The sequence below is a fragment of the Lepidochelys kempii genome, chromosome 7, assembly GCF_965140265.1.
Source record: "Lepidochelys kempii isolate rLepKem1 chromosome 7, rLepKem1.hap2, whole genome shotgun sequence".
Lineage (NCBI taxonomy): Eukaryota > Metazoa > Chordata > Testudines > Cheloniidae > Lepidochelys > Lepidochelys kempii.
In genome coordinates, this window is record NC_133262.1 from 263,468 (window position 1) to 279,614 (window position 16,147).

Below are 16,147 nucleotides of genomic sequence, written 5' to 3' on the forward strand. Positions count from 1 at the left end.
TCTTCCGCAAACTAAATAATCCTAGTTCCCTCAGTCTCTCTTCATAAATCATGTGTTCCAGTCTCAGAACTAGACTCAATGACCCAGGAGGTCTCATCCAGTCCTATGTTCCTATTCAATTGGAGGGAAATACTTATGAAGAAGCAAAGGCTGGAAGAGACCTAGGGCCCCAAGGGTGATTGTGGACAACACGAAAAGGAGTACTTGTGGCACCTTAGAGACCTACCAATTTATTTGAGCATAAGCTTTCGTGAGCTACAGCTCACTTCATCAGATGCATACTGTGGAAAGTGTAGAAGATCTTTTTATACACACAAAGCATGAAAAAATACCTCCCCCCCACCCCACTCTCCTGCTGGTAATAGCTTATCTAAAGTGACCACTCTCCTTACAGTGTGTATGATAATCAAGGTGGGCCATTTCCAGCACAAATCCAGGGTTTAACAAGAACGTCTGGGGGGGTTGGGGGGGGTAGGAAAAAACAAGGGGCAATAGGTTACCTTGCATAATGACTTAGCCACTCCCAGTCTCTATTCAAGCCTAAGTTAATTGTATCCAATTTGCAAATGAATTCCAATTCAGCAGTCTCTCACTGGAGTCTGGATTTGAAGTTTTTTTGTTGTAATATCGCAACTTTCATGTCTGTAATCGCGTGACCAGAGAGATTGAAGTGTTCTCCGACTGGTTTATGAATGTTATAATTCTTGACATCTGATTTGTGTCCATTTATTCTTTTACGTAGAGACTGTCCAGTTTGACCAATGTACATGGCAGAGGGGCATTGCTGGCACATGATGGCATATATCACATTGGTGGATGTGCAGGTGAACGAGCCTCTGATAGTGTGGCTGATGTGATTAGGCCCTGTGATGGTGTCCCCTGAATAGATATGTGGGCACAGTTGGCAACGGGCTTTGTTGCAAGGATAGGTTCCTGGGTTAGTGGTTCTGTTGTGTGGTATGTGGTTGCTGGTGAGTATTTGCTTCAGGTTGAGGGGCTGTCTGTAGGCAAGGACTGGCCTGTCTCCCAAGATTTGTGAGAGTGTTGGGTCATATTTCAGGATAGGTTGTAGATCCTTAATAATATGTTGGAGGGGTTTTAGTTGGGGGCTGAAGGTGACGGCTAGTGGCGTTCTGTTATGTTCTTTGTTAGGTCTGTCCTGTAGTAGGTTACTTCTGGGAACTCTTCTGGCTCTGTCAATCTGTTTCTTCACTTCCGCAGGTGGGTATTGTAGTTGTAACCTTGATTATCATACACATTGTAAGGTTGCATCCGATGAAGTGAGCTGTAGCTCATGAAAGCTCATGCTCAAATAAATTGGTTAGTCTCTAAGGTGCCACAAGTACTCCTTTTCTTATTGTAAGGAGAGTGGTCACTTTAGATAAGCTATTACCAGCAGGAGAGTGGGGTGGGGGGAGGTATTTTTTCATGCTTTGTGTGTATAAAAAGATCTTCTACACTTTTCACAATATGCATCTGATGAAGTGAGCTGTAGCTCATGAAAGCTTATGCTCAAATAAATTGGTAGGTCTCTAAGGTGCAACAAGTCCTCCTTTTCTTTTTGCGAATACAGACTAACACGGCTGTTACTCTGAAACCTGTGGACAACACAGTAGACATGTGTCTGCTATGCAATATGGCATCACAAAAAACTAACACAGCCTTTGTTTATGAATGGAGAGGTATCATGTTCTGAGCAAGGAGTGTACAGTGTCCTTCCGTCCAGCACAGCTCAGGCAGCACCTGGAATTCTGTGTTCAGGTCTGGACATCACTGGACCCAAAAGATACTGACAAACTGAAATTCAGTTAGGATCAACTACAATGATTAGGGGACTGGAAAGGTTCATTTTAAAGGGTTTTATGTATACAGCTTGGCTGAGATAAGACTGAGGGGGAACTAGGGACCTGTGCACCAGTATTCAAAGTGGTAAAATGGGGTAACAGCGGGAGTAATAGAATGGAAATAAATCAAGAAAATTTAGGCTGACTATCAGGCTAAACTTCTTGCCCATGATCTGCATCAGCGTTTTGAATCCTCTCCACTTGGGAACATCATCACAGCAGTGATTGAAAATGAAAGTGACACAGCACTGGAGTGAACAGTGCTGTGTTGCTAGGGGCGTTAGATTGATTGAACTAGTAACATTTATAATTTTGTGACTCTGTGGCATATGTTCGGAGGATTTGGTAGTTTCAGGACCCCTGAGCTGGATTCATATTTTCATCTGGGCAGGGAGTAGCAAATTAAACTGCTGTTACAGTATGTAAGCTTATGTCAGATCCAAAAACATCATAAGGCTGGTTTACAAATCATGATGTCTCTAAAAACCCCAAATGTATTGTTTCTTATTTGCTTTTTGATTTTTGAACTGTGTGGCAGAAGCCACTGTCCCAAAGATGTAAACATCTTAAGGTCACAACTCAACCTGAAGGCAGAGGCAGAAGTGTGGGCCTTGGAGGGAGCTCACCTTCCTCACTCCTTGTTCCTGAGGCTGGGAGTTGCCCTTCTATCTCCCTCTTCTGTCACTCTCTTCCCCATCTTCATCTCCACGTCCATAGTCCTCTCCCCCACAATCTCCTGTCCCCAGCCTGTCCCAGCATTAACCTGTCCTCACATTTGCTTTTCTTTCCTGTTAAACTATCCTACATTTTCCCCCCTGCCTCCCTCCATTCCCTTGTACCCCCTTAGTTTCCTCCTGGATTTCTTCAGCCTCTTGCCTGTTTCCCATATTCTCCTGCCCATTCAGTCTCCCTCCTTGCATTATGGTTCCCTGACATCCCCTTCAGTGCCACTCCCTTCATCCTTTAGTTTTCCCTGCAACCTCCTCCTGGTCCCCACATTCCTCTATAGCCTTCAGCCCCCAACAATACTGCTGTGGCCATCTTCCCTGAAGGTAGCCTGGCTTCATTCAAATTGAAAACGGTGAGAATTGGTGGCCATTTTCACTAGGTGCAGCCTTGTGTTCATATGCAAAGACTCTAGGGAAATGGAGGACATTTTGGCTGAGACCAGGTTGGCTTCTGCCGCAATAAAAGTAATAAGCAATAGTGAGCATTTTGGAGCAGGGCGTATTTAAGGATTGGAATCCAGCATTCATGAAATCACTAGACCTTTTAAAAAACACCAAACATCATGAACTCTGTGACAAAATCACAGAAATTGACAACACCGTGTTGGCTGGTGGCTTTGGTGGATTTTCCTTGCCCAAGATTGATCTGCATGTGGTTGCAACAATTGGTTTTCACACACCTTTTAGTCAGATATTTTCTCAACAGCACCCTTCACCTCTGTCCTCTTGTGAAAAGCCCAGCCTGCGCCATACTGACCCTCTCTTAGATGCAGAGATAGAGGTGATTTTGGTATTTGTCTGAATCCGGATACATACCTAAAGCCTACCTGGAACAGAGGAAGTGAACCACTGACATGAGGAACTGACATGAGGAGAAGGGCAGCCCAGCCTGCAGACTGCTTATTCACTTGGTAGGTGAGCAGTCTGGCCAGCTCCCTGAGGAATGGCAAAGCCTGGAGGTCGGCTGGCTGTGGGGCTTTCCCTTTTGTTCAGAGTGCAAGCGTCTGTCTCCAGCGTGGTGGGTGGGTATTTATGAATAAAGATGATAAATGTACTTATAAAAACAGAAAGACAAGGTGTGTAAGGTAATATCTTGTATCAGACCAGTTTCTGCTGGTGAGAGGGAAGGGCTTTCGAGATTACACAGAGCTTGGAAGCTTGTCTCTTTCAACAACAGAAGTTTGTCCAATAAAAGATACTACCCCCCACCTTGTGTGTCTAATATCCTGGGACCAACACATCTACAACAACACTGGAAACAACTTATAAAAACAGTCTGTATTACATGCCTCTGTATGACGCATTGGCTGTGTCTTAGATACCAAGTGTGAATATTTCTTCAGCCATCAAATCTGCAAGAAAACAGTGAAAATGCTCTAATACTCCTGGAGACAAAGAGAATGAGACCCTCTTAGGGGTTGTAGGTAAAAGGATACCTGAAATCAGGCCAGACAAAAATTCTCAAGTCTCCAACAAATTTGTATCCAAAGGGCTTGTAAGCACCTTTCCTGATTTACCTCATAGTTTGTACACTAAATAAACTTCTCTATGTGATGGTAGGATGTGGCATGTATAAAATTATAATTTCCATTGGTTTGGTTTTAATTAAGTTAAGGGAGGGTGAAAATCGGGCTTGTGCTGGGAGGCTTGCTTCCCAACTAATCTGTGGAGACAGTGTGTCCCTCTATAAAGCGTACCATATGTCTGTCTGTCTAATAATACTGCAGCATGTATACCTGTCACAGCTCCATTATTTTAGAGGTGCCATTTTTATTTCCCTTTTCAGAGCACATAACTTTAAAGCTAGTGGTGCGTTTCCATGATGTCTTCATTGCTTCCGTGGATTTCTCTTTCTATGACTGTGCCGCAGTAGCCTTGCAGTGGAAGTCAGCACCGTGAGTACATGTTGGTTTCCTGTCTAAAGGCTTTGGCCATTCCTATTTGTCTATTGGACCTCCTCAGAGGCTAATCTTGTACTGTTGTTTCAGGTGTCAGGGATGTGTGAGCAGTCAGTGGGGATGTAACTGGTGTATCCACCAACACCTCTGCACCCACAAAGCAACTTGTGAAGAGGGGACCATTATCTACAATGAGAGGGTTTGTCTCATTCATAGATCCCATCTGCTAAGAATGCCACTGAAGTCCAGAAAGATTAGGTTTTTACTTAGATTAAGATGGCAGCCATCTTGCTGCTGTAGGGGCTGAGAGTGTTAAGAGGAGTATGTGTCCCCTTCTGATACTAAAGTGGGGCTCCTGAACCCTCAGAGCCTGGCTGCTTTGTAGAGCTTTCACAGGTATTGTGGGGTGGGGGCTGAGGAAAGGTTTCCAGCAGCAGGGCAGTGAGGCAGGACAGGCCTCTTATTCAGAGTGAGTCATAACTCATCCAGAAACCCTCCCTTGTGCCCAGCCTACGATCTTGTTGTGAGGTATCTGGGGAAGCTGGAAGGCATCAGGAAGCTGGGAGGAAACTACCAGGGAACTGATTGTAGGGAGGCAGGCAGGGAGCAGGAGAGAATTGGCCTGGGGAGAAGTGTGTCAGGCTGGAGCACATTGCAGTGTGAAGAAGATAAGCAGGGAGCACCAGCTGGAAGGAACAGGGGTCTCTTGGTGAAGGATGGATAAAGCTGTGCAAGAGGAGAAACTGAAAGTTGAGCTAATCCTTCATACTCTGAGAGTTTCAGCCCCTCAGGATCTCTCTCTAGGATGTACAGTATTAGCCTTTATTCCCTGTGCTCAGTGAAGCCAACCAGTGTGAGAGGCTTATCTCTCTCTCGGTAGAAGTCTCAGAAAGGTCAAATTGTCTCCTAGGAATTCCCTTTTGCCATGGAATCTGACTGACTATTGTTTTTTGCTTGTGTCTTTCTCTCACATGTTGCTGTTTTCATGTTCTCTCTGTGATTCTCTCTCTCTGCCCCCATCTCAATGGCTCCCCTCAGACACAAATTCCAACCTCAAGTCCATTTCTTTCTTCAGCTGCTTCCACTACCATGACCTTCACCAACATACTCACTGGGGCCACCAAACCCATCACTCCCTCAGTCACTATGGTGGTGACCCACACTCCCATCACAGAGTCAGTCCCCACCACTCTGCCTGCAGTCTCTGCCATGACTGCTTATCCCACAGGGACCTTTAGCCACACACACGCAGCAACTCCAACTACAGCCATTCTCACCTTTCTCAAGACCACCACTGAATCTGCGGTGCTACCCCTAACAGACAAGCCCGCTACTACCAGCCTTGCCACAAATCCTACTGTAGCATCTGTCACTACCAGCCCAGCAGAGACTGCAGACCATACAGCTCTGCCTACCTCTGAACCAGCCCCAGAAGCGTGGTTCACTGACCCACACACCACTGCTGCCTTCAATACTCTGCAGCCAGTTGTGACAGCATTAACCCCTCCCCCTGACATCACAAATTCCACATGGTCTCCCACTACTTCTTTACCAACCTCTGAGGCATCCACATCTGCCATCCCATCTCCTTTCACCCCCAATCAAAATTCAAATGCCACCGCCTCCTCTGCTGATTTCCCAGGAGACCTAGAGACAGAACTACCTCCCTCTGAGGTCCCATCTTCAGTCCTTCCTGACTGGCTACTTGGGGAAGGCACAGAGCTCAAGGATACAGAGGATTGGATGGATTCACTGCAGACCGAGAATGATACGTCACCCTTCTCTGCTTCCACTCTTCTCTCAGGCGATGGAGACTCTTCAGAGAGGGATGGCCCTGATTTCCCCAGAATCCTGCACCCTGGTTTTGACTATCAGTATGATGCCCCTGGATTTTTGGAGTTGGTGAGTCTGATGCAGCTCTCAGACCTACTGTTAGAGCTATGATCTACTTTGACATTCAGGTGCAGGTCACTGAATTGGGAGACATAACATTACAGGAAGGAAGATGGGGTCTCCTGGAGGAGGAGGAGGAGCCAAAGGATGGTGGTGTGTTCAGAGTGGGAAATCGCAGCCTGAGGAAGGAAGGGGTCTTTGGTGTTGTAATGTGGCCATTTACCTGGAAGCTACACAATGTCCAACCGAGGGGTTTCCTGGTACACCATTCCTAGGGCTTGCGTAGTGTCTGCTTTCTCCTGCTCGCTGTCTTCGGGGTCTTACATTGCTCTCCTTACCCCTGTAGTAAATGGCTGGGTCTACACTATGAGCTGGGGTGTGATTCCCAGCCTGCATGCACATAGTCGCTGTAGCTGCCATTGAGCTAGGTTGCTAAAAAGAGTCGTATGGGTGCAGTAGCTTGGACAGGACCAAGGAAGCTACGGGCTAGCCATGCTTAGTACAAACCTGTCTGAGCCTGTTGCTACGTCTTCGGCATGGCGAGCCCATGCCACCACTGTCTGGGCTACCCCAGCTCTACTGTAGTTCTCAGCATGCTAACTCAATGAGTGCGAGTTTGTCTAAGCAAGCTGGGAATCTTGCTCCAAGTATAAACATACCCAGTGCGCCCAGCTTCCCCTTCTCTTAGGATGAGATTTCATTCCTGTATTTGCCTCTGTTAATTGCTCCAGTCAAACTCAGCTCCCTGCACCGTGGGTGCTCTTTATGGGTGTTTGTTTTTCAGAATGAGGAGTTTAGCTGGGGTCCTGGAGCCTGTCCCTGTGTGCAGGGCATTCAGGGATCCTCTCTGCTCCCAGTCAATGTGAAGCAGAAGATAACCCTGCTGGGGAAAAACTTCAATCTGTATCAGGTATGTTTCCCATTAGCACTGAGAAGAGGTTTGCTTGCAGCATGGCACCCTGTGGGCAGCCTCTGGCACCGCGGTTCCTAGATACGTCAAATTTAAGGACATCTCGCTGAAGCACCGAGATTCCTACACTGCTGAGGTGCTGTCATAGGTGCAAACTGGCAAACTCCAGGATTGTTTTGGTAACAAGATGGGGATTTGAACTCATCTCTGGCTAAGGAGATATCTGGGGGACTTCAGTGGCTGGTGAGGGGGAATTAGGCACTTTCTCCTTTAGAGGAGGAGGGAGTCAGGGTTTGGCTGCAACAGTGAGATTATCCTCAAACTGCATCTTTCCTGAATGTGGGGGCTGCGTATCCAGGGTGGGTCCCTGCTGAGTCTCTTCTCATTCCATTTTAAACCTCAAAAGCTGAGCGTAGTTCTTCCATTTTTCCTTATCCTGTCCCCTTCTCCTGATGTACTAAAATGTCCGGGTGGCTATTCCACATCTGAAGCTTCTACAACAGAGTTAAAATTAAGCCTTACAGATCCTCAAATACTCTGGTTCCTTTGGGCTGCATTTGCTGTCTTAGATGCAATCATATTTGTCTCTAAAGATCGAAGACCACTTCAATAACCTCTCTGGAATGATAGACTTATGTACAAACTGCAGCTGGAACCTGATAGGTTTCAGGGCGTGTGGCCTATTTCTCTCAGTTACACACTAATTGTTACCTTTCTCTGTTGAAGTGTGTATTGTACATAAAAAGCATGGTTGGTGACTGACACATACCCTGGCTCATTTTTCTAATTCTTTTCCTCTGGTCTTCTTTTCTCTAATCGCCCTGCTTCTGGGCAGAAATCTTTTGATAGGAACCCTCTCCTCTCCCCAGCATACAGTGTCTGTCTTCTGGGAATTAAATTGTTTGTGGTCTTGATTTGATTCCTCTCATGTGGGGATCATGAAGAAGGGAGAGTATAGGAGGGACTAGAACGCAGGAGAAAGATGGCTTGGCAAATGAGAACAAGGAGCATGTTGCTTGCATAGGGAGTGGTATGGAAAAGGGCACTAAGATGGGAACAGGAGGAGAAGTTATATGGGGAAGCATAGTGGTGTATGCCTGGGAGCCTCTGTGTGTAGGTTTGGCCATGTGAGTGGATACTGGTGAAGCTGTCTCTCTCATCCTGGCTGTAGGATCAGCAATGGGACTATGAGTGTGTCCTGATTGTGGAGGGGAGGACAGTGGTGATGGATGCTTATGTTGAGGGGGAGGAAGCAAACCGATCACTCTGCTACATCACGTGTCAGCTACACCAGGTAAGTATTTAGATGGCAGAAGCTATCCAGACTTACCACTTAATCCAGTCTCATCCAGGTTTTTGTTGACGATCCTCTTAGTCTGACTGGAGAGAAGACTAAAAATTACATAAATTGTGAGCTCTTTGGGGCAGAGACCATCTTTCTGTTCTGTGTTTGTATGGTACCTGGCACAACAGGGCCCTGATCCCTGAGGTTGCTGTAAGACAAGTAATAATAATAAAGTCTTCAGATAGCGGAAGGTTAGTTTTATCTGTGCCATAGTACAGTGATAATGCCATGATTGTGGCAGAGAACAATGCCGTACCTGTAACACATCTCACTACCATCCCTATGATATCCAAAAGGTTAGCTTCATTGCCCTTTCATTTAGCACTCTGTCACTCCCACCGGCAGTGCTTCGTTTGCCTTTTTGTGGGCTCTTCTGGAATTGAGGACAGCTCCTTTGCAGAAAGCCTCTTGGAGAAAACCAAAATAACAAAGTAAGATAGATGCAAGCATGAGGTATGTAGCATGTACAATCCTAGCCTGCTGAGGGTGCTAGAGTTATAGATGACATTAATGTATTCTGTCTGGCCTTTGCAACAGGAGAGAGAGGGATACTGGCCCAGAGATTGTTGGCTGTTTCTACCAGGATGAGAGATTTGAGGCTGGTTTTGGAGGGGAATGAGGAGGGTGTGTGCTGCTATGTAGCATGTGGAGAGGATCTGTAAATAGACTGGAGTGGATGGCACATGCAGCTGTCCCTAGAGGTCCCTGTCTGGGCACCCTAACTGCTGTAGCAGCTTCTTTGACTGCCTTTGAGAGACCTAGAAGGTTGAAATATGGTAATGGCATTGGGTGAGCACTTGGGGTCATTTGACTCCTGTGGTGGGCATAGAAGGCTAGGCGAGGATGTTATGGTGAGGAGGCATAGGCACTGTAGGTAAAGATCATGGATTCTTCAAGTGCTTGCTCATGCACACCATTCTAAGTTAGTGCACGCCTACGTGCGTAGTTGTTGGAGATATTTGCCTTAGTGATATCCATAGGGTCGGCTGTGGCACCCTCTTGAGTGTGCGCTCATGTGTCAGTATATTAGGCGCCGCCAGCCCTACACCCTTTCGGTTCCTTCTTACCGCTCATGTGGTTGGTCGGAGCACCTTTCCCTTGCCTAGCAAGCGGTCACTGGTTTTTCTCCTTTGCTTCATATTTTTGTTGTAAATAGTTTGTTTACAGTAGTTAGCTAGTGAAGTAGTTGTTAAGCACTGCAGTTAGTAAGTTAGGGTCCCGGCGGGGACTTTGTCCCCTTGGTTTCTGGGTTTTAAGCCCTGTGCCGACTGCAACAGGCCTGCGCCGACTGCAACGGGCCTGTGCCTGTTAGTGAGCTCCATAGCAGCTGCCTGAAATGCTTGAAGGAAGTGTTGTATCTATAAGAACTTTTGTCCCAGAACACAGAAAGAGCATGACATCCATTTGGGGGCCCTCCTCATGGAGGCAGCTCTCCATCCAGCCTCGGAGCCGTCCCAGCCGGAGTCGACTACCAGTACTTCAGCCTTGGTGTGTAGTGCACCCCCAACACTGGGCTTTACCAGGCACCGCTTCTCTTCGTTGGTGCCTAAGAAGAAGTTGAAGAAGCATGACCCAGCATTGAGCACCCTGGAGCTATGTGAGGGTTCATCCCCGAGGTTGTCAGCATGATCTTCCGAAAGTGGGGAATCTCTCTGAGTGGACTTGTTTGTGACTTGCTAGAACAGGAAATGCCGTGTGTTCTGCTTGATTTGGGGAATCAACAGGGGATCTTTGTCAGATGCCTTCTTACTCCAGTGGTTGGGGGCTCTGATGTATGTCTTCCCAGCAGTGCCATTAATCCAGAGTCCTCCTGAAGATCAAACAGGACAGGGCGAAGGTGATCTTGTTAGCCCCGGCTTGGCATCGCCGACACTGGTTCCGCACACTGCTGGACCTCTTGGTGACACCATGCTGTAGCTGCCCCTCTGGTCGGATCTGTTGTCCCAGAACCACGGCAGTCTCCTGCACCTGAACCTGGCAGCACTGCACCTGATGGCTTGTCTGCTGCATGGCTGAATGCAGCAGAGCAGGAGTGCTCGGCCTGTGTCTTGTTGGGCAGCAGAAAGCCCTCCACCAGGGCAGCCTACCTGGCCAAATGGAAATGGTTCATGTGCTGGGCCTCAGACCAAGGTATTAGGCCTGAGCAGGCCTCGCTTCAGTTAATCTTGGACTACCTTCTACATCTCAATCTCCAGGGCTTGTCCCTTTCATAAATTAAGGTCCACTTGGCCTCTATATCAGCCTTTCACACTCCATTTCAGGGCAGGTTGGTCTTCGCCCACATGACGATCCGGTTTCTAAAAGATCTGAAGTGACTCTTTCCCCATGTCTGGGACCCTGTCCCTCCTTGGTACCTGAATCTAGTGCTGGCATGGCTCATGGGCGCCACTACGAGCCATTACCTTCTTGTTCCCTTTTCTGTTCTCCCCTCAAGGTGTCATTCCTAGTGGTGATAACATCTGCCCATAGGGTCTCTGAGATTAGGGCACTTACTTTGGAGCCACCCTGTACGCTGTTTTTCGAGGACAAGGTCCAGCTGTGGCCGCACCCAGCTTTCCTGCCCAAGGTTGTTTTGCAGTTTCACACAAGTCAGAACATATTCTTGCCAATCTTTTTCCCAAAGCCTCATAAGTCTGAGGAGGAACATTGACTGCACTCGGTAGCCTTTTACATCGAAAGGACTAAACTGTTCCGTAAGTCGACACAGCTGTTCGTCCTCGTGGTGGGTAGGATGAAAGGTTGTCTGGTGTCTACCCAGAGAATTTCATCCTGGATCACTGTCTGCATCCAGTTTTGCTATGATCAGGTGACAGTGCCTCCATCGGTGATTGTAACCGCCCACTCGACTAGGGCGCAGGCCTCATCGGTGGCCGCCTTCTTTGAGTGCTTGGTCATGTCGATTCCATTTTAGGTGTGCGTGCCCATGTGCACAGTTGTCGGAGACTTTTGCCTTAGCAGTATCCATAGGGCCAGCTGTGGTGCCCTCTGGACTGGCGCTCTCCTGCTGCAGTATACCAGGCGCCAGTGGCCCTTCGCCCTGTCAGTTCCTTCTTACAGCCTATGACAGTTGGTTGGAGTGCCTGGTCTTGCTTAGCAAGAGCATTAGCGGTTCTTCAGTGTTCAGATCGTTCATCTTGTTTGTTATTTAGTCAGTGATTAGTTAGTTAAGTGTTTTAGTAGTAGTTAGTCCCAGAGCAATGCATGCCCCGCTCCCCAGGCTTTAAGCCATGTTCTGAGTGCAGCCGGCCAATGCCCATCAGTGACCCTCATGAGTGTTGTCTGAAGTGCGTGGGGGAGTCCCATCGAAAAGACCAGTGCTGGATCTGCAAAAATTTTCATCTCCAAACTCAAAAAGAGTGGGACATTCGATTAAGGGCCCTCCTTATGGAGACTGCTCTGTGCCCAACGTCAGAGCCCTCTCACTCAGACTCCATACCCGGTACTTCAGCATTGGTATGCAGTGCACCATTGGCACCGGGATCCGCCCAGCACCATTCCCTCTAGCCAATACTGAAGAAGTGATCTAAGTCGTCTGGTCTGCAGGCACCGCGCAAAGGGCCTGAGCTAGGCCTCATGCCCGCAGTGGAGGCTCTTAGGGGTACCACTGTGGTCAGACCCCCTAGCCCAGCCAGGGACCCACCTCCAACTCTGGGGAGCGGTAGAGGGTCCTGGCCCATCGCAGGGCCATTTGTGCCTGAGGTGGGCCTGGCGGCCAAAGAACAGTTAGGCCAACTAGCACTGTAGACGCCTGGCTACATGGTAGATCCTGCCAAGACACCAGCTCAAACAACCAAGCCGGTGATGGGATTGCCCCTACAGGCAGTGGAATGCCTCCAGTCCCTGGACTGCAGGCGTCGTTCCCTTTCATCACAGCCAAGAACCCTGATACCGCGACCCCGGTCTCCGGCCAGGAAGCCCAGGTCTCCGACACCACAGTCTCCGCTTACAAGACATGGGACTCCGGGGTCGTGACACCAATCCCCATATTCTCGGTACCAACGGTCCTCCTGCCAGAGATCACCAAGGTGCCAGTCGCCATCGCCTTGCAGGTCGCCTAGGTGTCGGTCTCCTCAGACTCGAGACCATTCCTGGTCGCAGTACCGGTTGCCAGGGCTACGGTATCGTTCTTCAGGCAGGAACCGGCACTCGCCTTCCCCATACTGGTTGCCAACAAGAGTCAGTCGACAGACTCAGGCTTCCATGGCCCTGCCCTCGTCTCCAGAAGGACAGTGGTTTGGGTCGGAGGGACAGTTTAGCCCTTCCCCTGTCTGGGACAGATCATTTCCCAGCTGGGAGCCTGCCAAGGTGCCTGTGGCACTGGCATGGTGTCAGGGGCAATGGCCTGCCCAGTGGCAATACTGGAACCAGTGGTGGGTGCCTGTAATGCCAGCACCATACTCCCACCACTCCTCCCAGGCGACCTCGGACAAGCTACTGCTGGCGTCGGAGCAAGGGGCCCAATCTGAAGCAGTGAACTCGAGGGAGGCCCTGGCAACTGTGGAGCGGTCCCCAATGCAGCAAGGGGATGCTCCCCACCCTCCGGCAGTGCAGTCATCCTCATCGTCCCCAGATGAGGTGGTGGTAGGACCCTCACAAACTGGCTGCTCCCCTGATGGCATCAGGGAGCACCAAGCCCTCCTTAAAAGGGTGGGGGCCCATCTGAATTTGGAGGACGAGGAGCTAGCTGAGGAGCCCAATGACCTCTTCAGTGTCATTCCCTCCTCTGCCCTAGCCCGGGTCGCATTGCCTGTTTGCCCAGGTTGCATTGCATGTTTACCCGGGGTCCAGAAGATCGCCAAGTCGGTGTGGCAGACCCCATCTTCCATTCCGCCCATGTTCAAGGAGGCAGAAAAGAAGTCCTATGTCCTCGTCAAGGGGGATGAATATCTATACATGCACCCTCCTGTGGGGCCCTGGTCATGTCTGCCATCAACAAAAGGGCCAGGCAGGGTCAGGCAAATGGCATGCCCAAAAATAAAGATGTCGAGAGACTAGACTTATTTGGCAGAAAGATTTATTCCACAGTGAGCATCCAATTTAGGGTATCTAACCATCAGGTGCTACTTGGCAGTTACAATTTCAACCTGTGGGACTCTGTCGGCAAGTTCAAAGAGAGCCTCCCACAGGATCGGGCACAGGAGTTCGCCATTCTGATAGATGAGAGGAATAGTCAAGGAAAGTGTGGGCCCCTTACTGAATAAGGGAGGCAACCTAGTGACAGAGGATGTGGGAAAAGCTAATGTACTCAATGCTTTTTTTGCCTCTTTCTTCACGAACAAGGTCAGCTCCCAGACTACTGCACTGGGCAGCACAGCATGGGGAGGAGGTGACCAGCCCTCTGTGGAGAAAGAAGTGGTTCGGGACTATTTAGAAAAGCTGGACGAGCACAAGTCCGTGGGGCCGGATGCATTGCATCCGAGAGTGCTAAAGGAGTTGGCGAATATGATTGCAGAGCCATTGGCCATTATCTTTGAAAACTCATGGCGATCGGGGGAAGTCCCGGACGACTGGAAAAAGGCTAATGTAGTGCCCATCTTTAAAAAAAGGAAAAGGAGTACTTGTGGCACCTTAGAGACTAACCAATTTATTTGAGCATGAGCATGCTCAAATAAATTGGTTAGTCTCTAAGGTGCCACAAGTACTCCTTTTCTTTTTGCAAATACAGACTAACACGGCTGTTACTCTGAAACCTTTAAAAAACGGGAAGAAGGAGGATCCTGGGAACTACAGGCCAGTCAGCCTCATCTCAGTCCCTAGAAAAATCATGGAGCAGGTCCTTAAGGAATCAATTCTGAAGCGCTTAAAGGAGAGGAAAGTGATCAGGAACAGTCAGCATGGATTCACCAAGGGCAAGTCATGCCTGACTAATCTAATTGCCTTCTATGATGAGACAACTGGCTCTGTGGATGAGGGGAAAGCAGTGGACGTGTTGTTCCTTGATTTTAGCAAAGCTTTTGACACAGTCTCCCACAGTATTCTTGCCAGCAAGTTAAAGAAGTATGGGCTGGATGAATGGACTATAAGGTGGATAGAAAGTTGGCTAGATTGTCAGGCTTAACGGGTAGTGATCAATGGTTCCATGTCCAGTTGGCAGCCGGTATCAAGCGGAGTACTCCAAGGGTCGGTCCTGGGGCCGGTTTTGTTCAATATCTTCATAAATGATCTGGAGGATGGTGTGGATTGCACCCCCAGCAAGTTTGCAGATGACACTAAACTGGGAGGAGAGGTAGATACGCTGGAGGGTGGGGATAGGATACAGAGGGCCTTAGACAAATTAGAGGATTGGTCCAAAAGAAATCTGATGAGGTTCAACAAGGACAAGTGTGACACCTCAGCAAGTCTCTCAAAAAGTTTTCGTATGGTCTCCCTGGCCTCCATCATTCCCTCCCTGGATCTGGCAGACTGGTACACCGCTCTTGATTTAAAGGATGCGTACTTCCATATTTCCATATTCCCAGGGCACCGGCATTTCCTTTGTTTCGTGTTGGGCCAGCACCATTTCCAGTTCACGGCGATGCCCTTTTGTCTTTCATCTGCCCTGAAAGTGTTCACAAACACTTTACATGGGTAGATCTGGGAGTCCAGATTACCTGTACCTCGAACACTGGTTGATAAGGGGCCAGTCCTCGGATCAGGTGCGGAGACATCTCAATCTGGTCTGTTCCACCTGCCGTGATCTGGGCCTATTAATAAATGACAAAAAGTCGACCCTCACCCCAGTGCAACATATAGAATTAATTGGGGCAATACTCAACTCCACTTGAGCCAGAGCCTTCCTCCCTGAAACTTGGTTCCATGCCATGGTGGACCTAATCTCGTCTGTGTCTCCAACCACTCACCACTGCCCCTACATGCCTGAGACTGTTGGGTCACATGGCAGCAAGCACTTATGTGGTTTGGCACGCATGACTCCTCCTCAGGCCCCTACAGGCATGGCTGGCGTCGGTCTATGTCCCCAACCGGCACAGTATGGACCAAGTGATCAGGGTGACACAGTGTACTGTCATCCCTTACATGGTGGCAAGATTCCACGCTGGTGCTGGAAGGAGTCCCTTTTGCAACCCCCATCTCATCGATGACTCTTGTCTCTGACCCTTCGGACCTGAGTTGGGGAGCCCATCTGGGCAATCTTAGTACTCAAGGCCATTCGTTCAGTCACAATCAGTCCCTGCACATCAACATCAGGGATTTCTGCCTGCAGCACGACATCCACCTCATGGCTGCTCACCTCCCAGGGGCCAGGAACGCTTGGGCAGACTGCCTCAGCAGGACATCCCCCTCTCTCCCCTTCACCCGGAGGTGGTCAGTTCTATTTTCTGCAGGTGGGGAACTCCCCAGGTGGACCTATTCACGTCCAGGAAGAACAGAAAATGCCATGTCTTCTGCTCATTCCAGGGCAGGGACAGGGACTTTGATCATGGTGCCGTTGCTGCCCAGGGTCCTCATGAAAATCAAGCAGGACAGGGCGAAGATCATCCTTTTAGCACTGGCGTGGGCCCATCAACACTGGTTTAGCACTCTGCTGGATC

General features: G+C 49.0%; 1 protein-coding gene across 11 annotated transcripts in view; it reads left to right on the plus strand.

The window, feature by feature from the left end:
* Positions 1–16,147, plus strand: part of PLXNB1 (plexin B1) — a 191,024-nt gene that overhangs the window by 117,976 nt on the left and 56,901 nt on the right. For all 11 annotated transcript variants that reach the window (XM_073350752.1, XM_073350762.1, XM_073350758.1 and 8 more), the window contains 5 exons: positions 4,359–4,467; positions 4,561–4,669; positions 5,509–6,372; positions 7,148–7,273; positions 8,445–8,567. In XM_073350752.1, the coding sequence (XP_073206853.1) occupies positions 4,359–4,467; positions 4,561–4,669; positions 5,509–6,372; positions 7,148–7,273; positions 8,445–8,567 (1,331 nt within the window). The remainder of the gene's footprint in view (positions 1–4,358; positions 4,468–4,560; positions 4,670–5,508; positions 6,373–7,147; positions 7,274–8,444; positions 8,568–16,147) is intronic.